The sequence below is a fragment of the Ranitomeya variabilis genome, chromosome 7 (assembly GCF_051348905.1).
Source record: "Ranitomeya variabilis isolate aRanVar5 chromosome 7, aRanVar5.hap1, whole genome shotgun sequence".
Taxonomy (NCBI): domain Eukaryota; kingdom Metazoa; phylum Chordata; class Amphibia; order Anura; family Dendrobatidae; genus Ranitomeya; species Ranitomeya variabilis.
In genome coordinates this window covers 150,731,902-150,759,293 of record NC_135238.1, presented here as the reverse complement: position 1 = coordinate 150,759,293, position 27,392 = coordinate 150,731,902, and the positions used below count along the sequence as shown (strand labels likewise).

General features: G+C 45.2%; 1 protein-coding gene across 1 annotated transcript; it reads right to left on the bottom strand.

Annotated features, from left to right (window-relative positions):
- Positions 1-15,873: 15,873 nt before the first annotated feature.
- NDUFB3 (NADH:ubiquinone oxidoreductase subunit B3) lies at positions 15,874-27,330 on the bottom strand. The gene is made up of 3 exons (XM_077272042.1): positions 27,234-27,330; positions 19,389-19,527; positions 15,874-16,111 (listed from the first exon to the last, which is right to left on the bottom strand). Exons 2-3 carry the CDS (start codon positions 19,523-19,525, stop codon positions 15,955-15,957), a joined length of 294 nt encoding a protein of 97 aa, XP_077128157.1. The 5' UTR covers positions 19,526-19,527; positions 27,234-27,330; the 3' UTR covers positions 15,874-15,954.
- Between the last annotated feature and the right edge of the window lie 62 nt (positions 27,331-27,392).

Genomic DNA, 27,392 nt, shown 5'->3' with positions numbered 1-27,392 from the left:
TGAGCCAGCTCTTAACCCACTTACACATATTTTCCCCTATCCCCATTGTTCTCATTTTATGTATCAACCTTTTGTGTGGCACCGTATCAAAAGCTTTTGAAAAGTCCATATACACTACATCCACTGGGTTCCCTTGGTCCAGTCCGGAACTTACCTCTTCATAGAAACTGATCAGATTAGTCTGACAGGAACAGTCCCTAGTAAACCTGTGCTGATACTGGGTCATGACTCAGGTTATTCCTCTTCAGATACTCCAGTATAGCATCCCTTAGAATGCCCTCCAGGATTTTACCCACAGTAGAGGTTAAGCTTACTGGCCTATAATTACCGAGTTCAGTTTTTGTCCCCTTTTTAATATTGGCACCACATTTGCTATACGCCAGTCCTGTGGTACAGACCCTGTTATTATGGACTCTTTAAAGAGTAAAAATAACGGTCTATCAATGACTGTACTTAATTCCTGCAGTACTCGGGGGTGTATCCCATCCGGGCCCGGAGATTTGTCAATTTTAGTGACTTTTACACACCGCCGTACTTCCTGCTGGGTTAAGCAGGTGACATTTAATGGGGAATTTTTGTTATCACTGATCATATTGTCTGCCATGGGATTTTCTTGTGTAAATACTGTTGAAAAAAAGTCATTTAGCATATTGGCTTTTTCCTCATCTTCATCCACCATTTCACCCAGACTATTTTTACGGGAACCAACACCATCATTTTTTAGTTTCTTACTATTTATATAGTTAAAGAATATTTTGGGGTTATGTTTGCTCTCTCTAGCAATGAGTCTCTCTGTCTCAATCTTTGCTGCCTTGATTTGCTTTTTACAGAATGTATTTAATTTTCTGTATTTATTTAATGCCTCCTCACTACCTACTTCCTTTAATTCTCTAAATGCTTTCTTTTTGTCCCTTATTGCGCCCCTTACAGCTTTATTTAGCCATATTGGTTTCCTCCTATTTCTAGTATGTTTATTCCCATACGGTATATACTGTGCACAGGTCCTATCCAGGATGCTAATAAATGTCTCCCATTTTCTTTGTGTATTTTTATGTCTCAGGATATCGTCCCAGTTAATTGCACCAAGATCATCTCTCATCCGTTGGAAATTTGCCCTCCTGAAGTTTAGTGTCCTTGTAACCCCTCTACTACACATCTTATTAAAGGAGACATGAAAACTTATTATTTTGTGATCACTATTCCCCAAGTGACCCCCAACCCTTATATTTGCTATGCGGTCTGGTCTGTTGGTTAATATTAGGTCTAGCAGTGCCCCCCTTCTTGTTGGGTCCTGAACCAGTTGTGAAAGGTAGGGTTGAGCGAAACTGATTGGACAAATTCAAAAATCTCCGACTTTCGGCAAAGTCGGGTTTCATGAAACCCGACCCGATCCTAGTGTGGGATCGGCCATGAGGTCGGCGATCTTCACGCCAAAGTCGCGTTTCGTATGACGCGTTCAGCGCCATTTCTCAGCCAATGAAGGAGGACACAGAGTGTGGGCAGCGTGATGACATAGGTCTCGGTCCCCACCATCTTAGAGCAGGGTATGACAGTGATTGGCTTGCTTTCTGCGGCGTCACAGGGGCTATAAAGGGGCGTGCACGCCGACCGCCATCTTACTTCTGCCGATCTTAGCATAGGGAGAGGATGCTGCAGCTTCGTCAGAAGAAGGGACAAAGTTAGGGAGGGAAGATTAACCCCCAAACCGCTTGTGTTGTAGCGATTTCCACTGATTTCCACATGATTTTAGTCAAATTAATTTTTTGGATTTGAATTTGAGTGGCACAGCGAACCGATTAATTTCAACCAGGACACATCATAAATCATTAAGTTGTAACACTATTTTACATGCTAATAGTGGCCACCCCAGAAATACAATTCAGTCAGTCCCTGTAGGTGAATTTACCAGAGTCAAACGTAATTGTAGTAATGATACGGATCTTAATAGGGAAATTGATATGGTGTCCGGCAAGTTGAAACGCCGTAATTATCCACAATGGACTCTGAATTGAGCACGTAAAATTCTAACCCACAAAAAACGCGAAGATCTTATTACATCTGAAAAAAAAACCAGCATCTTCCAATTCTAGAACAGACATGGGCAAAAAACCCTATGTGTGTTTTCAATTCAGTCCCCAGTTTCATGAGATTAAGGGAATTATCAATAAATTTCTCCCAGTTTTATACGAGGATGAAAATCTAGCTAAAATCTTAAAAGCAGGAATCAGTGTAGTTACCAGGAGAGCTTCAACCATTGGTAACAAAATTTCTCCAAGTATGTTTTGTGCAGACAGAAACAAAAACAAGACGTGGTTGGATTGTATTGGTTTTTACAAATGTGGTTCAAATAATTGTAAAACCTGCACACACGCATTTATCACCCAAATTTTTAATAATTCTGATAATTCGGCGAGTTTTATTATTAAACAATACATTAACTGTAATACCACTTATGTAGTTTATAAAATTGACTGTACTGCATGTCATTTATCTTATGTTGGATGCACATCGCGCAAACTTAAGGTATGCATCACTGAACATCTTTATGATATAGGTAATACCAGAGACTCAAGCGTACCGTGTCTGCAGCATCTAAACATTTTATTACACAGCATGCCCGTAGCACTAAGTTTTTCCGCATATATGGCATAGAACATGTGAACAGACCTTTACGTGGAGGTGACGCCAGATGGCGTCTTCTCACACGAGAGGCATTTTGGATTTATTATCTCAATACCCGGTTTCCAGCTTTTCTCAACAAACGTAATGAATTGATGTATTAGTATCAAAATGTATTTGTTCATTATGCTTTTAATTTTAGCTTTTTTTCTTCTTCTTTTTCACTGGAATCATGCTTATATATTTGTATTTAGTTAATTTGTTAATCATTATTGTTTCTTGTATCTTTAGGACCTTGGAATTATCATGTGATTCGTTTTTTGATTTTCATTGGTCAATGGTGTCCATTTATTGTGCATTTGAATTTTTGTATATAGCTTTGACAAAGATCTTAAGTGATCGAAACGCGTCGCTCTTTTCCTGTTGTGCTTTGGGAGAGCTATACATCCACTGTTTTTAAACTGGAATAATAAAGTATCAAGTCTGAAATTTACGATTATGGAGCTGGAACAAGTTTTTTTCGTCCTTTCTCGTACATTCATATATACCATAAATACCCTGCCTAACAATCCCTTTATACTGCAAAACTAAATACCATATGTGGAAAAAAAAATGTAATTGAGTATTGAATATGCAAATAAGTTTCAGATTAGTCAATGAGCTGTGATTTCCCCCAACTATTCATCCCACTAACCATGTTATCACGTTATCCCTGTTGGCGCGACACCATGATTTTCAAGATTCGGTGTCATCACCATCTCTCTGCATGTCTCGGGCATGCACGCAAATCTTTGTCTTACACATCAGTGTGCAGCTGAAGCCACGTGTATGCTTCATAGCTTCAGAGGTGCATTGCGCATGTCCCAAAACAAAGAAGAAGCCCATGTTCACAGAGACGCCGAAGAGCAGTCGGCGACTCGCCTAAAGACATCTATGTAAGCACAACTGTTTTTCTGACATCAGACTTCTTGTTTCCAGACATGCACAGTGTGCCTCTGCAGCCGGGACGCATGCAACCAGCTTTTTACATTGACATATAAGAAAAAGCCACGCACACATGTGCGAGATTTGCAGAGACGGCGAGGATGCCGACTTTGGCAAATCATGCCCACAGGGGCATGTAAACACAGTGAGTAGGACGACTAGTCTGGTGAAACCAATGCCTCATTGACTAGTCAAACTTATTTGCATATTGAAAACGTAAATTAAGAGTTTTTTGACACACATGCTAATGAGTTATACAGTAGAAAAGACTTGTAATGCAAGGCATCTATATATGAATATACACATGCTGGTGGTTTGGACAGCATGGGGAACCCGTCAGGTTCCCTTTAACAATTTACGGGTTGTGTGTCTCCAGAAGCACAAGTTGGGCACAATGTATTGGGCACTACAATGCACTGGGCACTACAGTGGCATATTTGCAATTTTCACTCTGCATATCCAATGTGTGTTTGTTTCTGGAAACCACACATGGGAGTCAAAATTATCACTACACCAGTAGAGGGATTCCTAGAGAGGTGCATTTCCAAAATGAGTCACTTGACGGGAGTTGCTGACATTCTGACACTGAGGGGCTCGTAGATGGCAGCCGCAATTTGTTTTAGGAAAATCTGTGCTCAAATTATGCTTCTTACATTCTGTGAGGCAAAACAGTACCCTACAGCCACAGATGAGGTATTGCCACGTTCAAGAGAAATTGTGTTAAGGGGCCATGTTTACCTATTGTCACAGCAATAACTCGCACACGTTCTCAGAGGCATGCTACTCGCTGCATTCACCGCTCTACCCCTCTCCGTGTCAGGCCACCTTGCTGAGTTACCTCCTCATGCTGCTCTTCAGCTCTGCTGCATCTTCCTGCTGTATCCTCTTGGCTATAGGTAGGCGCACTGCCAGATCCTGCAGGAATGTAACTCATTTGTCTTGCAAGACTTCTCTTCCCTAGCCTGTCTCCTGTCAGCAGGGGACATATTAGGCAGCTTATCCCCCTATTTTCCACCTCAATTTAAGTTCCTATCTGTCTACAGCAATCAGTTTAAGTGCCATTTTGTTACATCACTCCTGTTACTGATCTAGCTTGTTACCCATCCTGTCTTGACCACTCTACTCCTGACCCCGGGATTGTATTGTTTACCCGTGCAGCCTGCCCTGACTACACTTCTGTCTTCACCCTCCTATGCTGCGCATTCCTGCTTTTACCCGTGGGTCATCTGCGCAGGTCCGGAGACTGTCCTGGAGTGGCGCCTGTTAACTACATAAGGCCTCACCACCAGAGGCGCTAGTGAAAACCAGGTAGTCACTTAGTCATACCCCTTCAGGGTAAGCCTGGGCCGCAGTGCAATGGTTCCAAACCCACCACCATCAAACCCATTTTCATTTGTGAAAATGTAAAAATAGAATTAGTCTTACCGGTAATTCGGTTTCTAGGAACCTTCCACGACAGTCACTTTGGAGGATGTCTCCCCGCCCTAATGGGGGACAGGAAGCACAAAGAGGTTAAATAACTCTCCCCTTCCTGCTGGCTCCAGTGTTTTTTTCTGGACACACAAGCATGTATAGTTACCACAAAAAAAAGCAGGAATCATCCAATAGGAATATCAGATAGGGAGGGAAATTAGTGCTGTCGTGGAAGGTTCCTAGAAACCGAATTACCGGTAAGACTAATTCTATTTTCTCCAGTCACCTTCCACGACAGTCACCTTGGAGTAATACCAACACTGATTTCTTTAGGGAGGGACCACAGCTTGCAGAACAAGTCTGCCGAATATTAGATCCCTGTTAAAGCTCAGTCTATAATGTCTGGTGAAGGTATGTACAGAAGACCATGTAGCCGCTCTGCATATCTGCTCAGATGAAGCGTTCCCTCGCACTGCCCAGGATGTAGAGACCGACCAGGTGGAGTGAGCCTTTAGCGAAGCAGGAGGAGGAAGATCTTTTATCGAGTATGGTAGACAAACGGCCTGTTTCATCCAGTTTGCAATCGTGCTTTTAGCTGCCTTTTTACCTTTATTTTGGCCTGAAAACTGGATAAAAAAATTCTGGTCAATCCTACAATCCCTAGATTGTTCCAGGTAATGGAGCACCACTCTGCGGACATCTAGAGTGTGGAAATTTTCTTCCTTCGCTTTAGAAGGATTTGGGCAAAAGGAGGGCAGCAAAATATCTTGACCCCTATGGAAGTCTGAGGCAACCTTGGGTATAGAGGAGGGATCTAAACGCAAAACTATACTATCAGAGTTTATAGTTAGGTAGGGTTCCTGTATTGACAGGGCCTGCAATTCTCCTATGCGTCTAGCCATGGTAATTGCCACTAGAAAAACCGTCTTAAGAGTCAGGGTTTTAAGACATATTGAGGACAAGGGCTCAAAAGGAGCACTAAATTTAAGTCCCAGGGAAGGACCCGGTTAGGGAGCCTAGGACGTATTTTACTTGCAGAGGTTATAAATCGTTTAATCCAGCGGTGGCTCGCCAGGTCTTGGTCAAAAAAAGAACTAAGAGCAGAAATCTGAACTTTCAGAGTGCTTGGGGAGAGACCTAGCTCCAATTCTTTCTGGAGGAAGTCCAGGATCTGAGCAATGTTGGGGTGGAAAGGATCAGGGACATTGGGAAGGCATCAAGAAAATAACTTTTTCCATACTTTGCCATAGATGGCATTCGTCACTGGTTTCCTGCTCTTTTGGAGCGTTTGGATTACTCTGTCCGAGAGACCTCTGGCTTTTAGGATGCTGGCTTCAGTAACCAAGCCACTAGGTTCAGTCTGTTCAAGTCTGAGTAATGTAGGGGACCCTGGTAAAGGAGGCCGAAGGTCTGGGGTAGAAGGGACCCTCCAATGCCATGTCCATCACTGCGCTGTACCAGTTGCACCCTGCCCACATTGGAGCAATTAGGATTGTTGTGACCTGGTCCAATCGGATCTTCTGCAGTGTTTTCGCCAACATAGGGATAGGCGGGAAGGCATAGGCCAGGTTGAAATTCCATGGATGGGCGAAAGCATCTACCCCCCGAGCCCCATATGCCGGACTGAGAGAGAAAAAAGTTTTTGTTTTTGCATTCTGAGCATTTGCAAATAAAATCAATGTCTGGGTTCCCCATCTCGCAGTCAGGGATAGGAAGACCGCTTGGTTCAGGCACCATTCTCCTGGATGGACATCCCTCCTGCTCAGGAAGTCCGCCTGGGCATTGTCTGAACCCTTGAGATGTGTTGCCGAGATAGACAACAGGTGTTTCGCTGCCCAGAAAAACATTCTTTCCGCTATTAGATTTAGGCTGGCATACTTCGTGCCCCATTGATGTCGAAGGTAGGCTACTGTCGTTACGTTGTTGGAGTAGACTCGAACATGATGATTTTGAATTAGAGGTGAGGCAGCTATCAGTGCTTTCTCCACTGCCTTTAGCTCCCTCAAGTTCGAAGATCTGGATCTTATGTTCAGGGGCCATAATCCCTGAAAATATGTTTCCTCCACCACAGCTCCCCAACCCCTTCAGCTGGCATCTGTACAAAGAATCTTTAGAGGTAGCTAATCCCAGCTCACCCCCCTCCGCAGGTTTTGGCAATTCAGCCACCAGGAGAGAGCTGACTTCACATGTCCGGGAAGCGGAATTCTTCTGGACAGGACGTTGTGGTACCTTCGAGAGTATAGAAGGACGTGGGATTGGAGGGTTCGAGTGTGCGTTTGAGCCCAGGATACTGCCTGGATACACGAGGTCAGTGATCTCAGAATGGACATGGATTCCCTCAATGTTGGTGATCTCAGCTGTTTGAACTTTGAGATTCTCTGGCGAAGGTCGTGTTGACGATCCTCGGGAAGGATGTCCTTTTTTCCCCCGAGGCTAGGAGGATCCCCAGAATTTCTTCCTTGGGGAAGGGTGGAGGTCTGATTTTTTAAGGTTTGGGATCCAGCCTAGAGATTCGAGGATCTCCAGGGTTTTTGATACATCCTGGTTCAACCGAGATGTTGATGGAGAGACTATGAGGAAGTCGTCCAAATAAGGAACGACACATATTCCTTGGAGTCAAATTAATATAACCGCTTCCCTCATGATTTTTTAAAACACTCTCGGTGCTGAGGAGACGCCGAATGGTAGTGTTGAATTGGAAATGGGTGATCCCTTGGTTGTGGGTGACTGCGAACCTGAGGAACTTCCTGTGATCCGGATGGATCGGAACGTGGTAGTAAGCGTCCCTCAGGTCTATTGTAACCATCACCCAGTTTTTTCCAATTAGAGGGATTGCTGTCTTGATCGACTCCATCTTGAACCTCCGGTATTTGATGAACTGGTTTAGGGGTGTTAAGTTTATAATGACCCTGCATTTCCCGGAGGGTTTTCTTATAAGAAACAGGCGATAGTAATGGCCTCTGCCTATCTCCTGGTGGGGTAATCGAGAAATTACTTTTTCTCTTAAGAGGTCTTGTATTTGTAGGAGGAAGGAGTTTTGGATGTCTGGAGACTGTAACGGGGTAATCCTCAGACACTAGGGGGGGAAGACTCACAAACTCTAACTTCAGCCCGAACTGTATGGTGTGAAGGATCCACTGGTTTGTGGATATGGACTGCCATTGGGCAAGAAAGTCCGAGAGTCGGCCCCCTTACCGGAGAGTCACTGTTTGTCCTGGGTCTGTTGTTGTTGAGGGACAAGGATGCCTTTACCTCCTTTCAGGTAGCTCCACCGTCCAGTTTTACCCTTTCCCCTGAACTTCTTCTGAGGCTGTTCACGAGGGGGACGAAAAAAAACGCTTCCTAGTAAATTTTTGCTCGGGAAGCGACTTCATCTTATCCGAGGCTTTCTCAAGGATATCATTCAAGACTGGACCAAATACGTGATGTCCCTGAAAGGGGATGCCACAGTTTAGTCTTAGAGGTAATGTCCCCCCCCCACGATTTTAACCAAAGGGCTCTTCTAGCGGAATTAGAGAGGACTAAGGATTTTGCTGCTACCCGAACTGACTCTCCTGAGGCATCGGCTTGGAAGCCCGTGGCCTTCAGAAGGGAGTGAAGGATCTCCTCTCTAGAGGCCCCCTGAGAGAGGTGTTTCTCCAATTTACGAAGCCAGACAAACAGGGATCTGGCGACGCAGGTAGAAGCTATGTTGGCTTTGATCAGGTTAGTAGGTTTCCCAGGTTTTTTTCAGGTGACTTTCAATTTTTCGATCCATTGGATCTTTTAATTGGGAGGAATCTTCAAAGGGAAGGGACGTCTTCTTGGTTATTTTAGAAACCTGGACGGCCACCCTAGGGATTTCCCAAATAGAACTATCACCTTCAAGGGGAAAGCGATTTTTTAACTCCGAGGGTATGCCAAGTCCCTTTTCTGGGGAAGACCATTCCTGAAATATAAGGTTCTGGACATTCTCATGAACCGGAAACCCCCTTTTTACCCCTGGGTTTCAGCCCCCCGAACATCTCATCCTGAATTGAATGTTTCACCTCTACATCCTCCACCCCCATGGTGTTTCTCACTATGGAAACTAGTTCTTCCATATCCTCAGAAGAAAAATAGTATTTTTTATTGTCAGGCGTAGGGGTGGATGTGTAGCCCTCATTTTCCCAAATGTCTTCTGACCCGGAGGTATGAATTTCGCCTGAGTCAGATTCAGCTGGTGCCAATTTCCTCTTTTTAGGGGGAGGAGGGTGAGGCACTGGGGGCTGGGAAAGGGCTGCCATGGAGGTTTGCCCTCCTGCTTGATGAGAATTTTTATACTATCCAGGAGAGAGGGCTGTTCGGCACGTAGTATATCATCCGTGCAGGGTTGGCTTAAGTTCTTCTTATAAGCTGAAGGGAGCCTGGAACCACAAACACCACACTTTCAGCTGAGTTTGTTCTTTGGGGCAGAGACCTTTTCTCCCTGAAAGAGAGAGAAGGTATACTAAGTGACCCATAGGTATTAGCCCGGATAGTAAGGGACCAGCCCCGCTACTCACTGTAGGAGGGTGAACGCTGGGATCTGCAGATGCAGCAATAGGTTTGTCACAGTCCATGGTCAGACCTGTCACCAGTCACACAAGACAGAGATTCTGCATCTTAGGCCGGGGTCACACTAGACCAGTGATGGCGAACCTATGACACGCGTGTCAGTGCTGACACGCGTAGTCATTTTCAGTGACACGCCGGCCGCGGCCCCATAGAAATTGCTTCTTTCCCAGGGTCTGAAGGAGAGGAAACTCTCCTTCAGGCCCTGGGAACCATATTAATGTGTAAAATAAAGAATTAAAATAAAAAATATTGCTATACTCACCTCTCCGACGCAGCCTGGACTTCAGTGAGGGAACCGGCAGCGTTGTTTGCTTAAAAATCGCGGTTTTCCTTCCTTACTTGAAGTCCCGGCTTGTGATTGGTCGCGTGCCGCCCATGTGACCGCGACGCGACCAATCACAGCAAGCCGTGACGTAATTTTAGGTCCTTCAGGATTTTAAAATTACGTTCCGGCGTTGTGATCGGTTGCGTCGCGGTCACATGGGCGACGCGACCAATCACAAGCCGGGACGTCACGGGAGGCAGGAGACGCTCGCATTTTAAAATGCGCGCGTGTCCTGCCTCCCGTGACGTCCCGGCTTGTGATTGGTCGCGTCGCCCATGTGACCGCGACGCAACCGATCACAACGCCGGAACGTAATTTTAAAATCCTGAAGGACCTAAAATTACGTCACGGCTTGCTGTGATTGGTCGCGTCGCGGTCACATGGGCGGCACGCGACCAATCACAAGCCGGGACTTCAAGTAAGGAAGGAAAACCGCGATTTTTAAGCAAACAACGCTGCCGGTTCCCTCGCGGAGGTACAGGCTGCGTTGGAGAGGTGAGTATAGCAATATTTTTTATTTTAATTCTTTATTTTACACATTAATGTTGTTTCGATACCGATACCCGATACCACAAAAGTATCGGGTATCGGAATTCCGATACAGCAAATATCGGCCGATACTTGCGGTATCGGAATGCTAAACAATGGCATCCGATCCGATTTTGTATCGGATCGGATGCCATGCAGGAGGTCTGTGGGTCCAAACAACAGAGCTCCGGTGCAGAGCGTCTAGGCCTGGGACTTCCGGTAGGCCAGGCGCAGCTCCCGGAAGTCGCAGGCCTCTGCGTCGGATCTGTGTTGTTTGGGCGGCATTGCGCTGCTCCCTGCTGCGCCGGCCAGAAGTCCCAGGCTGCACTTCTGAGGCCTGAGGAGATCGCTGTCTGGAGGCCCTGTGATCGCTGTCTGGAGGCCCTGTGATCGCTGTCTGGAGGCCCTGTGATCGCTGTCTGGAGGCCCTGTGATCGCTGTCTGGAGGCCCTGTGATCGCTGTCTGGAGGCCCTGTGATCGCTGTCTGGAGGCCCTGTGACTACTACAGCAACCATCATCCAGTGAACTGTGGGGTGTCATTGGCCATTACTGAGATAAGTGAGAGGGAGCGCAGTGATGGCGAACCTGTGGCAGTCCAGCTGTTGCAAAACTACAATTCCCATCATGGCTGGCCATTCAAAGCAAAGGCTTTGGCTGTGAAGACATGATGGGAATTGTAGTTTTGCAACAGCTGGAGTGCCACAGGTTCGCCATCACTGGAAGAATTCCCCCTCCCCCTCACTTATCTTAGTTCACGGCACCCCACACAAGTTAAATAATAGCAAGACCAACAAAAGAAACCAACTGACAGATGAACAAAGAAGTCACTAAGCAGGTAAGTTAATTCTAATTATACATATTTGTTATTTAAACTATACATGTCGCAAAATTATGTTTTTTTATCAAGGTGACACACCACCCAAGTTATGCTCGGTTTTTTGGCGAATTTTGACACACCGAGCTCAAAAGGTTGCCCATCACTGCACTAGACCGTAATACGGACGAGTGCTATGCGATAAAAAAATCGCATAGCACTCGGCCCAATGTTAATCTATGGTTCAGCTCCCATCATCCGATATTTTCTCCACCGTATTTCGGATCCGAGGGAACTCGCAGCAGGCTGCGATTGTCAGCGTATCTCGGCCGAGACTCGCCAATGCAAGTCTATGGGTGCGAGAAAAACTCGGATTACACACGGAGCATGCGTGTGCATTGCGAGAAATACGCAGCGCTGCTCTATAGAAAAGCCGGTAATTCAATTGCCGGCTTTGCATTTCTCCTTCACAAACCCGACAGGATATGAGACATGGTTTACATACAGTAAACCATCTCATATCCCCCTTTTTTTTGCATATTCCACACTACTAATGTTAATAGTGTGTATGTGCAAAATTTCAGCGCTGTAGCTGCTAAAATAAAGGGTTAAATGGCGGAAAAAATTGGCGTGGGCTCCCGCGCAATTTTCTCCGCCAGAATGGTAAAGCCAGTGACTGAGGGCAGATATTAATAGCCAGGAGAGGGTCCATGGTTATTGGCCCCCCCGTGGCTAAAAACATCTGCCCCCAGCCACCCCAGAAAAGGCACATCTGGAAGATGCGCCTATTCTGGCACTTGGCCACTCTCTTCCCACTCCCTGTAGCGGTGGGCTATGGGGTAATGAAGGGTTAATGTCACCTTGCTATTGTAAGGTGACATTAAGCCAGATTAATAATGGAGAGGCGTCAATTATGTCACCTATCCATTATTAATCCAATTGTTTGAAAGGGTTAAAAAACACACACACATGATTTAAAAGTATTTTAATGAAATAAACACAGCGGTTGTTTTAATAATTTATTGCTCTCTCAATCCATTTTCAGACCCTCGCTTGGCAAAACAATAAACACACAATATACATACCTTCTCTGATGTCCTATCACATCCCACGAGGTAATCCATCTGGAGGGGTTAACTAATATTACAGGCACGAGCTGCGATAAACCACTCGCTCGTGCCTGTAATCCCCGGGTGCTGAAAGGAAAGCAGAGTGATCTATACTTACATTCAGTTGCGGTGATGCGCCCCTGCTGGATGTTCTCATGAACTGCAGCCTGGGAACTTTTTCCCACGCTCCAGGTCATATGAGGACATCCACCAGGGGGCGCATCACCGCGACTGAAGGAAATGTAGGTCAATGACCTACATTTCATTCATTCGCCGGGGATTACAGGCACGAGCACACAGCTGCATTAGCAGGGCTCCTGCCTGTAAAATAATTAACCCCTTCAGATGGATTACTTCGTGGGACGTGACGGTTCAGCTGAGGGTATGTATCTTGTGCGTTTATTATTTTGCCAAGCGAGGGCCTGGAAATGGATTGAGAGAGCAATAAATTATTAAAACAACCGCTGTGTTTATTTCATTAAAATACTTTTAAATCATGTGTGTGTGTGTTTTTTAACCCTTTCAAACAATTGGATTAATAATGGATAGGTGACATAATTGACGCCTCTCCATTATTAATCTGGCTTAATGTCACCTTACAATAGCAAGGTGGCATTAACCCTTCATTACCCCATAGCCCACCGCTACAGGAGTGGGAAGAGAGTGGCCAAGTGCCAGAATAGGCGCATCTTCCAGATGTGCCTTTTCTGGGGTGGCTGGGGGCAGATGTTTGTAGCCACGGGGGGGCCAATAACCATGGACCCTCTCCTGGCTATTAATATCTGCCCTCAGTCACTGGCTTTACCATTCTGGCGGAGAAAATTGCGCAGGAGCCCACGCCAATTTTTTCCGCAATTTAACCCTTTATTTTAGCAGCTACAGCGGCCAAATTTTGCACATACACACTACTAACATTAGTAGTGTGGAATATGCAAAAAAAAAAAGGGGATATGAGATGGTTTACTGTATGTAAACCATGTCTCATATCCTGTCGGGTTTGTGAAGGAGAAATGCAAAGCCGGCAATTGAATTACCGGCTTTTCACAGATATCGCGCTGAATGAAATATAAATACAGAATATATATATATGTGCCTCAATGACATATATATATATATATATATATATATATATATATAAGCTTGCGAGAAAATCTCGGCATATGGATGCCATACGGATGTCACACGGATCATTTGATGCGAGGAAATCGCATCCTCGCACTGCACACGGATCACTGTTTTTGAAACATTTGTGCGATTCTCGGCCGTGAAAAACGGACCATTTTTTTATACGTTAAGTGTGTCCCCGGCCTTACCTGGAGGCTCACGACCAGGATATAGGGATAGAGTGCTCCTCCTCCCATGATCCGCAGGGAGGATCCAAAGGAACGACCCAGAAGCTGGAGGTGCCGAGCCCTGGCTGCAAACCGCGCGCGCGATCAGCATGGCGCTGAGATGTGAACCCGGAAGTGAACGCCGGCCTCACTTCCGGTGCGCGCCGTCGTCACTTTCGGTGCGCGCGGCTGCAGGGTAGGAGGACGCCGAGGAGCTCAGGGAGGACCCCGGCTGCACATCACCGCCCCGCTTTACCTCCCGAAGAGGCGCGGGAGGGGCGGGAAAGGGGTCCCGAGTCACAACGCATGGAGATGGGAGCAGTCATGTGGAGGAGAGGAGAACCTCCGACCGCCCGGCTTCTTAAGGTAACGCTTCTAGGGCTCCGCTCGCCGGCCGCGGCAGCACCTGGACGGACCTCTTCATGCCCCACTGGGGGACAGGACAAAACACTGGAGACAGCAGGAAGGGGAGGGTTATTTAACCTCTTTGTGTTTCCTGTCCCCCATTAGGGCAGGGAAACATCCTCCAAGGTGACTGACGTGGAAGGTGACTGGAGAAATAAGGGACAAAATAATTGTTTAGTAAGGCTGGTTTCACACTTGCGGTGGACAGAGTTGCGAAGGGATGCGCAGTTCCTCCATTAAGCCCCACCCACTGTCACACCCCTTCCATTTTTCTCCGCCTACGTCAGCATGCATCCTGCGAATGTATGCGGATGCCTCAGCATGCGTCCTTTTGACGCCGCCGAACACAACATGTTGCATTTTGTTGCCGTCGGCGCATTTAGGGTTTAAAACCCATATATCAAAGTTTTTATATAACTCTATAGAGATAAATAAGGCACATATGCATATACAGATTGAAGACAATGTATTAAGGATTCATGACCCCTGAGGAAGGAGTGAATGCCGAAACGCACGTTGGGGTGGGCAGGCTGACCACGGGGGATTCTGTTGCTGCATGTGCAAGGTATCTATTGTAATCCTTAATACATTGTCTTCAATCTGTATATGCATATGTGCCTTATTTATCTTTATAGAGTTATATAAAATCCTTGATATATGGGATTTAAACCCTAAATGCTTTTTGCATACTATGGACCCCACTAATATTGCCTTTGTAAGGGTGTTTTAGCATTAATATGGTCATGCCAGCCCTTTGCAGTATATGGATGCTGCTTGTTTGCCACTTTTAACCCGGTCTGTCCCTTGTATTTTTTATTTTGTTTCTAATAAAGATTGAGAAATGTTTATATATCTTTGGACTTCATGATTGCATTTGTTCTTTTTCCATATGCATTTTTTGCAATTAGTCCAAATAAGTCCGTATTTATACCGTGATACTCAATCATGTAATTTATTCCAATTTGGAATCTAATTTTTGGATATTACCTTTCATGTATGTATCTGGTATACTATGCTTGCCAATATTGCTTTTCAGTTAGTTTTTAGGTCAATTGTCAAAAAAAATAAGAAGGTCCAGCACAACCCCTTAAATGTAATTATTAATTATGAAATAAAAATTAGCCAGCAGTATGATTCTTCATTGCGGGAATGGCGGTTCCAAACCTGTAAGGGTTTTTGATATTTTAGAGGTAAAAAAAAAAAAAATTCTGAAATTTGTGGAAAAACAAAAAATAAAAATGTGGTTTGTATAGCTATAGATCAGAGTTTTATGTACGTGGTGATATTAAAAGGGAACCTGTCCGGTCTCCCATGCCCTCCAACACCGCAGCATTCACCTATATATGACTAAATTCCCTGCCTAACCAGCCATGTATTATGTTATTTAGTTTAATGTTTAAAAAAAATATTGTAAGGTCCGCCTTTCTTATGCTACCTAAGGCTTTGACTAGTCGCTGGGCTGTGGCCAACATTCATAGCAGATCATGATTTATGCTACACGTAGCAGGGCTGAAGCCACGATCCGCATGCATAGATATTACTGGAAAGGGACGGCACATATGTGCACGGAGAAGTAGGAACCCCCAGTTCTTAGGGATGGTAGGTAAATTCCAACTATTGTATTAGCCATCTATGGCCTAGAAAATGGACATGACGGCATAAATGCTTTTGTTTGAAAAATGTGAAATGTATTTTCACACTGTGATAGTGCAGGCATTGTGCTAATCATTAGGAGAGTCATCCACTACCATGAAAATACAACATGTATATAACTTAGAACAACAAACATTTAATACAGTTTTAATCTACAGATTTCTGAACAGCCAGTGTGCGCTGCCTTGCATCATTGTTCAATGGTGGCCACTGTTTTTCTTGGGAGGAAAGAAAGCGTATTCTACCCCGAGTGCCACCACAAAAGCAGCAAACCCCCATTTAAATCCTTTGAACAAAACTTGACTGATGGTGATTGGTTTAGAAAATTCTCCCATGAACCTCCAAGCTTCATTCCTGAAAAAGAAGAAGACAATGACAATCAGGGTAAGTTTACAGACACACTCAGTCTTGGGTACCTTTGGGATATCTCATAGAGAGAACACCCATGGTAGTGTTAGAGGGACTGCTAATAAGAACATCACATAAATAACATGAATGAGATGCTGAAAACATGGTGGTAGTCAGATATCTGGCACCACCCTATCCACATCGGAAATGAGAGAGGTGGATTATGTTCTGACCCACATCCGAAAAGGCGCATACGTGATCACAAAGTAGTGACCGGCCACGTGTCATGGTAGGGTACGGGTCGCAATGTCACTGGCACCGCTCACTTATAATGCGGAAGGGAGCAGCTCTGGAATATCCTTCACTGGATCTGAGAAATACAAGTTTACACCATCTTTTTTCCCTTAGAATGTACCCTTAACAATAACAAGCATTTTTTTGCAGGAACCCAGAGGTGGCAAGCTTTTCCCCATTTAGATCCACAATCAATGGCTGATGACGCGATAGCACCTCAAGGGTATAGGCCACTCTTTGAAGCAGTTCCCTGCAGCTGAAAAAGGAGGTGTCCTTAAAGGGAATCTGTCACCAGGTTTTTGCTACCCTTTCTGAAAGCAGCATGATGTAATGGTAGAAACCCTGACTCCAGCGATGTGTCACTTACTGGGCAACCTGCTGTAGTTTTATATGCTGCAGATCTAACAGTGCTCTAAATGCTGAGCTCTGTATAACTCCACCCACACCACTGATTGATAGCCACCTCTGTAAACTGTGCATAGGCCGAAAGCTGCCAATCAGTGGTGGGGGTGAGGTTATACAGAGTTCATGACTATGGGGGACTACATGGCAGAAGTTTTCCTAGTCCTCTAGTGATAAAATCACAGCAGATTATCAAAACGACATTAAGCAGCCCAATAAGTGACAAAATACTGGAACCAGGTCTCTGTTTCTACATTATGCTGCTCTCAGATTATGTGACAAAAATCTGGTGTCAGATTCACTTTAAAGAAAAATGATGTCTGATCTTCAGTTATGATCACATGCAAAAGGCCATGTGAAGTACATGTAACGACTCCTCAAAAACAGGCCGATTCCTACGATCTGTTTCTGAGCTGATGATCAAGGCTCATGTGACTTCACAAAGGGCCTGATGCATTAAGACTAGCATTGCATACACCAGTCTTAATGACAGATGTGCAAGAGTAAAGATGCAGCAAATTCATTAATGTATTTGACGCATCTTCTCAGCGTCATATTCCGGCTGGAATAACATTTTTGGCAAAAGATACACCGTCACGTTTCATGAAATGGCTGTATGGGTGCCGCCATACACCAGTCACTCCCATGCTCTACACACGATGGTGGGGCTGGCAGGGACAGTCGTGAAATGCCAAAAGATGTTACATTCTTGCCCAATTTCATGCCGCACAAAAATTTAGCAACTTTTGAAAGTTTTTTTTACATTTTTTTATAAGGGGTACTGTTCGTTGGGGGCCTGAATCAGGAGACACCCAGGGATCAGTTGAAAATTCCACTCTGAAGTGCACAACCTTTGCATATATCGGCTAAATCTATGGGTCTTCTCACCACGGAGCGATGTTTGGACCTATAGACTTACCATTATTTGAGCCCACACAACTCTGTGCATTCGGATCATGAAGGTGCTCTGCACTTCAGAGCGGTGTTATTCCGAACTGGTGGGGGTCTCAGGACCACCAGGGCCCTCTCTGACCAGCAGCACTCATTTTAATACATGATAGTTACCCTTTAAGTCAAACTACCAGAATGAAGGAGGAAGGTGCAGTAACTAACAAGCCAGAGACAAATCCGCCTATGCCAACCTTTATTTCATAAAACTATTTTCAATTTCTAGATGGAACGGGGAACATATTGACACCTTGGGGAAACACAGAGGGAGTATTTGTTACCATGTGTACAGCAAATAAACAGCAGTAGTCTCCTGGGGGGAATATGAGAGATCAATGGAAATGCCAACAATCTCAATTTTCACAAGACCTCATACAGGACAAATGTCTCCATCTTTGTATATGGCATTTTTATGGTGTGGCTGATGTCGGATTGAACTGTTTAGAGGCAAATTCAATTCCCTAGATCTTATGGGTGAAATAAAAGATCCATCAAAGTTCAATCTAAGGACTGGGAAAGAATGTGAATAAAGGAAAGTAAATGAGTAAATGTTCAGAAACTTTGGGAACCTTTTGTTGATCCAGAGAAAGGTAAAAATAAACTAAAAGACAAAAAAACCTGCAAGGCATGAACGAGTCTGCCCCCTCAAAAAAACTACATTTCCTCTCCTGATCCCAAGTCATGATCAAACTGGATCAACATTCAGAGCATGAATTTTTTATTTTGTCATAAATATTTACGTCCAAAAAATTCTCTCTCTTTTTTTTTTTTTAACCATCGTCTTTTTCCGCGTGACCAGTTCCTGAGGTCAGAAGTTCCACGGATCTCATGGTAAAAAAAAAGTTTTGCCTCCTCTGGAGATTGAACCTCTTTTTGCATGAAATTACCTTTTCGTTTTGTTTCAGGGAATTGCACATATCAGTTTTACACCAGATTTTATGTACAGGTTAGATACTTATACAAGTTAAAGGAATTGTCCACTACTAGGACAACCCCTTCTCGATCTAAATGTTTGGTGACGATAAAATAAAAAACACTCATACTCCCCTCCTGTGCCGATGCTGTTCCAGCAGTGTCAGCACTCGTGTTCCCGGGGCTCTCATGCGATTGTTATGACACGTGACCCCTGAGCCCAGTCAGTGCCGCCTTCACTGTCCCCGCCTTCAGGAGTGTCAAACATCAACAGGAAGCCAGGGCTGCAGCTGATCTCTGACTTCCTGCTGATATTCGATTTGTCCGAAGGCGGGAACAGTGAAGGCGGCACTGATAGGGCGCTGGGGGTCACATGTCAACAATCACACAAGAGTCCTGGGAACACGACTGCCGACACCGCTAGAACAGCACTGACACAGGAAGGGCGTATAAGTGTTTTTATTTTATCATTTATTTTATCATTCAGATGGAGAAGAGGTTGTGCTAGTAGTCATGTACTGCTTAGGTCTAATTCACATTTTTTTTCCTCAGATAAAAAAAAAAAAAAAATTACACTACACCCTATTGCCCAATCTGTGTCGTATGTTTCTGGTAACCATGAGGAAATCCCAAGTGTCGGGACGTCCAATATGTTGCAAGAACGTTCTCAAGACATCCTCTCTAGCACAAGCTTTTCGTGCAGTGTAGACTTTCGTCTGAATGATACCTTAGCCAAGGATCCCGCAGTCCCTTTTTTGCAAGCTTCTTTTGGACATCTTCCAGAGGTGTCCCCTCTATTTTCCATTGCCTGTAATCTGGAATGGGAATCTTCTCATGTCCATGGTGTTCATGTCCGTGGCCCATACCTGTGAAAAGATAAGGATTTACTTTATTATAGATTTCCATCAACAATTCAGGAGTGGATGGCATCAGATAAATCCCCATGGCCCTGTTATGCAAGTAATGGACACACCATTAGGGGTCTGCTTATTGACAAAACAACTTCACATGACCACACAAGAAAGTTTCATACGTCCGGTCAGATGCCATAAAGCTGATCTTCCTGGTTCTCGCATTCTCCATAACAATAATAAGAAGACGACGACAAAGCTAGCTGGCATGTGATCACAAATATACAAATTACATATTAAAAGTCACATGACCACTGCAAAAAATAGAATTAGTCTTACCGGTAATTCGGTTTCTAGGAACCTTCCACGACAGCAGTATACGAGGATGTTTCCCGGCCCTAATAGGGGACAGGAAACAAAGAGGTTAAATACCCCTCCCCTTCCTGCAACCACCAGTGTCTTTTCTGGACACAGTAGCATGTATAATTACCACTTAAGTGCAGGAATAATCCAATAAGAATATCAGATAGGGAGGGAAATTAGAGCTGTTGTGGAAGGTTCCTAGAAACCGAATTACCGGTAAGACTAATTCTATTTTCACCAGTCACTATTTTCACCAGGCTTTTAGCGCCTCCTCCACCGCTTTTAGTTCCCTCAGATTTGAGGAGCTGGACCTGATGTTTGGGGGCCAAACCCCCTGAAAGTGGGAACCTTCTACTACGGCGCCCCAGCCTCTCTGGCTTGCATCCGTTGTGAGCACCTTCAGAGGAAGTTGATCCCAGCTAACTCCCTGTTGAAGGTTTTGGGAGTTCAGCCACCATGAAAGGGAGGATTTTATGTGACTGGGGAGAGGAATCCTCCTAGTTAATGCATTCTGGCGTCCTTTTGAATGCATCAGGATGTGGGACTGAAGGACTCTTGTGTGGGCCTGGGCCCAGGAGACTGCATGACGTCAACGAGCCCAGGATTGACATCGAGTCTCTTAAGGTCGGGGTCCTCCGATTCCTGAATCTGGAAATCCTCAGGACGAGGTCAAGTTGACGGTCCCTGGGTAAGAAGGACATTCTTTCCCCTGAGTCCAGAAGAACTCCTAAGAATTTTTTTCTCGAAGATGGATGGAGATCCGACTTCTCCAAGTTTGGAATCAACCCCAGGGATCTCAGGATATCCAGGACCTTAGTCACATCCAGATTCAGACGAGGAATGGATGGAGCGACAATAAGAAAATCGTCCAGATACGGGATGATACAGATCCCCTGTTGTCGGATGAAGATCACTGCTTCTGACATGAAACCCGTGGAGCTGACTAGACTCCAAATGGAAGGACATTGAATTGGTAATGGCTGACTCGATGGTCTTGGGCCACTGCAAATCTGAGGAACTTCCTGTGGTCGGGATGTATCGACACATGATAATATGCGTCCCTCAGATCTACCGTAGCCATTACGCAGTCCTGACCAATAAGCGGGATCGCTGATCTGATTGATTCCATTTTGAATCTTCGATATTTGATCACCTGATTTAGGGGTTTCAGGTTTATGATGATCCGGTGTTTCCCAGAAAGCTTTTTTTTTTTTTTACCAAAAATAGGTGAGAATAGTGACCCTCTCCCATTTCCTGATATGGTACCCGGGAAATTACTCCTGCCTGGCGCAGACTGTGAAGATCTGAAATCAGGGATTCTCGAAGGTGTGGAGACTGTAGAGAGGTAATTGTCAAAGGGTGAGGAGGAGGACTCTCGAATTCTAACCGCAGGCCTTCCTGTATGGTACGCAGGGCCCACTGATTTGTGGTGATGGCCTGCCATTGGGAGAGAAAGCCCGAGAGTCGGCCCCCGACCGAAGAGCAGTCATTGCTTCTCATCAGGGGTCTGCTGGTGTTGGGGGACAAGTATGTTCCTGGTTTTACCCCCTTTGGGGTAGATCCACCGACCTGATTTACCTTTACCCCTGTAATCTCTCTGGAGAGCTTGCTCACGGGAGGGACGAAAAAAGTGTTTCCTAGAGCTTTTCTGTTCTGGAAGAGCTTTTTTTTTTTATCTGTAGCCTTGTCTAAGATTTCATCAAGGGCTGGTCCAAACAATGTCCCTGAAAAGGAATACCACAGTTTGGACCTGGAGGTAATGTCACCTTCCCAGGATTTAAGCCATAGAGCTCTCCTAGCTGAATTGGAGAGAACTGCAGACCTAGCGGGTACCCGTACAGACTCAGCGGAAGCATCCGCAAGGAACCCTGTTGCCTTCTGAAGAAGTGGTAGAGAGTTTAGCATCTCTTCCCTTGATGTCCCCTGAGAAAGGTGATTCTCTAAAGTACGTAGCCAGAGAAACAGGGATCTGGCAACACATGTTGAGGCCACATTTGTTTTTAGTAGATTAGTGGATGTGTCCCAGGATTTCCTTAAAGGGAACCTGTCACCTGAATTTGGCGGGCCCTTTTTTTCGGTCCGATGGGCGGTGTTTTCGGGTGTTTTATTCACCCCTTCCTTTCCCGCTGGCTGCACGCTGGCCGCAATATTGTCTTGAAGTTGATTCGCTTTCCTCCGTAGAACACGCCTGTGCAAGGCAATCTTGCCTTGCGCACGCGCAGTATGCTTTGCCCAACTGCGGGCAAAACCGAAAAGCATTAGTGCGCATGCGCCGGCGCACTATTTCCTGGAAGTATTTCGCTGTTGGCCATTCCAACTTTATTTTTTCCAATGGGAAGAGGGTCATGTGACACATCAAACTTATTGAGAATTTCACAAGAAAACAATGGTGTGCCTGGTTTTAACATAACTTTATTCTTTCATGAGTTATTTACAAGTTTCTCTTTGTTTACAGCCATTGACATGTCGCAGAGGTTAACACATGAGGAGCAGATAGAAATTGTGTTGATGTCTGGTGAACGCAGTACCGGGGTCATTGCAGATTTCAATGCAAGACACCCTACGAGACCACCCATCTCCCATGCTACAGTTAGCAAAGTGCTTGCCAAATTTCGTGAAACAGGCTCAGTGTTGGATTTGCCAAAATGTGAATGCAAGAAAACTGTCACTAATGAAGAAACATCAGTGGTTGTCCTAGCTTCATTCAGCAAGAGCCCACAGCGTAGCACTCGCCGCATGTCACTGGAGAATGGCATCAGTCGAACATCCCTTCGGCAGATATTAGCTACTCACAAATGGCACCCTTACAAAATCCAGCTGCTGCAGCATCTCAACGAGGATGACCCAGATTGGCACTCTGAATTTGCAGAATAGGCAAAATAAAAATTGGAACAGGACCCTCAGATTACACAGAACATTATGTTCAGTGATGAGGCAAACTTTTTTGCGAATGTTGAAGTTAACAAACAAAACCACAGCTATAGGTCTGATAATAACCCACAGTGGATAGATCCCTCCAAGACTGTTGTAACACAAAAATTGATGGTATGGTGTGGTATATGGGGTACAAAGATAGTGGGGCCATTCTTCATCAATGGAAACCTCAATGGAACTGGATATCTGAAATTACTACATGACGATGTGTTGCCCTCTTTATGCACTGAAGATGGCACGTTCCCTGAGGTTTTCCAGCAAGATGTTGCGCCACCACATTATGGGTGTCAGGTCCAAGCATTCCTACATGAACAGTTTCCTGGAAAGCAGATTGGTCGTCGTGAGCCAGTTGAATGGCCACCAAGGTCTCCCGATCTGACCCCCTTAGACTTTTATCTTTGGGGTCATCTGAACGCAATTGTCTATGCTCTGAAGATATGAGATGTGCAGCATTTGAAACAATGGATACTGGAAGCCTGTGCTAGCATTTATTCTGCAGTGTTGCTATCAGTGTGTCAAGAATGGGAGAAGAGGGTTGCATTGACAATCCAACACAATGGGCAGCACTTTGAACACATTTTAAAGTGGTCATAAACTTGTAAATAACTCATGAAAGAATAAAGCTACGTTAAAACCAAGCACACCATTGATTTTCTTGTGAAATTCTCAATAAGTTTGATGTGTCACATGACCCTCTTCCCATTGGAAAAAATAAAAGTTGGATCCAAAATGGTCAACTTCAAAATGGCCGCCATGGTCACCACCCATCTTGAAAAGTTTCCCCCCTCCCATATACTAATGTGCCACAAACAGGAAGTTGAAATCACCAACCATTCCCATTTTATTTAGGAGTATCCATATAAATGGCCCACTCTGTATTACATATATGTTCACTTACATTTGTTTTGTGTGTGTAAACATTAAACTTGAACATGGTATGTACTGATATTATGGTCTTCAATGGAGAATGTAAAAGAAGAGGTTGGACAAGGAAATGACATCACAATTCTTTTCTTTCTGCAAAATAATATATTCTTTATTTAGCTTGCAAATCCGCAGAGAAAAAAACGCAAGAAAATCTGCATCAAAACCGCGCAGATTTTCAACTGCGTATTCTGCCAAGAGAGGAAGAATCTGCGCTGATTTTTACAATGGCAAATCCGCAACGTGCGCACATAGCCTTACTGGTAGCATGTGCTTCTAATCCCTGAATGATACTGATCAATCATATGCAGGCAGCATTTTTTATCCTGAGGTTCTTAACTTATTTTTCCATAGAATTGTATGAGAGATTTTTTGCAGGACAAGCTGCAGTTTATACTGGTGCAATTTTTGGGTATATAAGATTTTATAGTCTCTTTAATTTCATTTTTTGTGTTGTGGGATTAAAGAACAAATCCAGCAAAGAGGATGGTGTCATTCAAAACTACAACTCGTCCCACAAAAACAAGTCCCCATATGACTATGTTGACTAGAAATAAAAAAAAAAAGTTATGTCTCTTGGAAGAGGGGGAGGTAAAGACAAATCTAGAAAAGAAAAGTGGCTGCGGATAAGTGTTAGAGGGAACCAGTCACGAGAAAAAACGCTATTAAAGTGCAGATTTGGGGTTAATCAGCAGGTTAGTAGGGTTATAATTCTGCCCGGCACCTGCATGTAGCGGGGAGGAAAGTAACTTTATTCTCCCCAGGCAGCGTTCCCGTTTCAGTCACGGCTCTGAGAATAAAGAACATCGGCTGTAACCGGGCCCCAGCAATGATTGACAACCGGCCCCAATGCAGAGGGAGTGTCTGTCAGGGCAAGGGAAGCGGTTATAGCCGTTGCTCTGTAGCTCTGTATACTTAGAGCGGTGACTGAACCTGTGCCGGCGTCACCCTGTGATTGCAACTGCGCCCCTAGCCCTGACTGACAGCCTGCCCCAATGCATAGCCAACATATATGAGGGCTGGGGACGTAGTTACAGCCGCCGTCACTACTTAGAGCAGTGACTGAATCTGTGCCGGCGCCACCCTGAGACTGACACCACGTCCCCGGCCCTGATTGACATCCCGTCCCAATACATAGCTAGCATCAGTTAGGGACGGGGGCGCAGTTGCAGTCACGGGATGGTGCTTGTGCAGTTACCGCTTTGAGTATACAGAGAAGTTACTGTAACTATGCCCCAGGCCCTGACTGACACCGGCTATGCATTGGGGCCAGCTGTCAGTCAGAGCCGGGGGTGTGGTTACAGCTAGCAGGCTTGGAGTGTGGTGCTAACAAGAGCTTTGCTTTACAGCTTGTAAGTGCTGCTTGAAAGCTGCTGGACTGATTGATCTTGTCAGTTTCAATGTCCCTACATTCCTACAATGCTGCAGAAGCAAAGCTGTCTCATACAGTAGTATGGAAGAGTGCTCATTTCAGGCCAGCGGCTCAACCATGCCACTGGTCAGAACTGTCGCTCCAATAGGAGTGCACAGTGCTTTGGTCAGCAAGAAGTGGTGAGCGCCTGAAGAATTAAAGGGAATCTGTCACCTCATTTTTCGCATATAAGCTGAGGCCACGGCCATTAGGGGCTTATCTACAGCATTCTATAATGCTGTAGATAAGCCTCCGATGTAACCTGAAAGATAAGAAAAACAAGTTAAATTATACTCACCCCAGGGTGGTCCGATGCGGTCCGATGGGCGTCGCAGGACCAGCGCCTCCCATCTTCATGCGATGACGCCCTCTTCCTTGCTTCTGTCGCGGCTCCTGCGCAGTCGTACTTTATCTGCCCTGTTGAGGGCAGCTTAAAGTACTTGTTTTTCTTATCTTTCAGGATACATCGGGGGCTTATCTACAGCATTATAGAATGCTATAGATAAGCCCCTAATGGCGGTGGCCGCAGCTTATATGCGAAAAATGAGGTGACAGATTCCCTTTAAAGTGAGACAACACCTGCGAATATATTTTTGGCCAATCCTTATGTTAGGTTATCAATATCAGATCTGGAAGGGGGAAGATGAGTCCAACACCTAGCAACCCCCTACTGATCATCTGTTAGCTCTGTGAATGGAGAGACGTAAACATATGCTCTCTCTCCCACTTGCATACAAAATCGGCAAGTGCAATGAGAGGGAGAAGGAGAAATGGGATGGGTTATAGGCGCAGACAGTCATTATAAATAAGGTATTTAAAGAGAACCTGTCACCAGGAATAATGCTGTTAACCTGCACATATGGGGTTAATCTGCAGGTTAACAGCATTATGATGCTGTCTGGCACCTGCACGCAGCCGAATGCAGTGGAGAGAAAATGGTCTTTATTCTCCCCACTAGCATTCGGTAATTAGTCATGGGGGCAGGGCCGGTTCTATGTTCTAAATATACAGAATGGCCGCTGTAACTGCGCCCCAGTCCCTGACTGACACTGGCGCTACATTGCGGCTGTCAGTCAGGGCCGGAAGCGCGGTTACAGCGGCCACTGTGTATACACAGATCGGTGACTGAATCAGAGCCGCCTCCATGACTGAATACTGGTGTGGAGAATAAATATCATTTTCTCCCTGCTGAATTTGGCTGCGTGCAGGAGCCAGACACCATCATAACTCTGTTAACGTGCAGATTAACAGTGTTATTTCTGGTGACAGGTTCCTTTAACACACCAAGGTTAACATTAGATGTTAAATACTTTAGATTTCAAATCTCCTTCCAGGTTGAACATTGTTTCCAGGTGACCAGAGCTGTGTGTGAAGAGGGCTTGGCTGGCTAATTACTGCGGTGTCCCATATAACAAGTAGTGATTTTCTGCATCAAGAGCATGTGATAAGTGTACGGGACGTCATCAGGGCAGGAGAAAATCATCACAGCGCTGGTCACATGATCGCAAAACCAGGAAGCTTTAGCAACTGTGAATACACAGACTTTTGTGATCCTTTCAAAAGCTTCACTGCAGAAGACCTGACAAAGGGCTAAGTGAGAGGAATGTAGCCTGTGAGCCCCAGCGGGGAGGGGGACGGTGTCTGTAGAGCGCTACAGATATGACGGCGACACATAAGGGCTAGATGGTGACTTCTGCGGTGCACATGCATTCCACACTGGACACAATGCAATGGGGTGACGTGGTGGCATGGAAACCGAGCAGACCACCAGACCAGACCGCTGCTTTGCCATCGTAGGCCACACTGGCAGTCATGTGCAATAGCGACTTACTGGCGACCTGCGTGCAAACTGTCACAGAGCAGAAAGTCACAGGGGAACACACAATGTTATGGGGTCTCACGACTGAAGGCGTCCGAACCACACAGACGTCAGTGATAACAGGGAAAGTCCTTGGCTCCAGCCTGGCCTATGTGGCTCACACTGTCAGGCCTGTGCACTGTGCATCTCCCCTGCAGCTCAGGAGCGCACACGCACTGTAGCTGCCGTGTGCACAGCAGGGACCTGATAACCAGAATAATAAGCCCTCACCTGAAATACACTGCTGTAGAGGAGAGTCCCTAGCAGGCAGGAACCGGAAATAGGCTTCATGAAGGGCGGATGTCACTCTAGTAACCTTGTGAAAAACCTTATGAAATAAAGATATCAATAAAGTTAATGAAGAAAAAAAGTGATAGCAAAAGAAAGGCT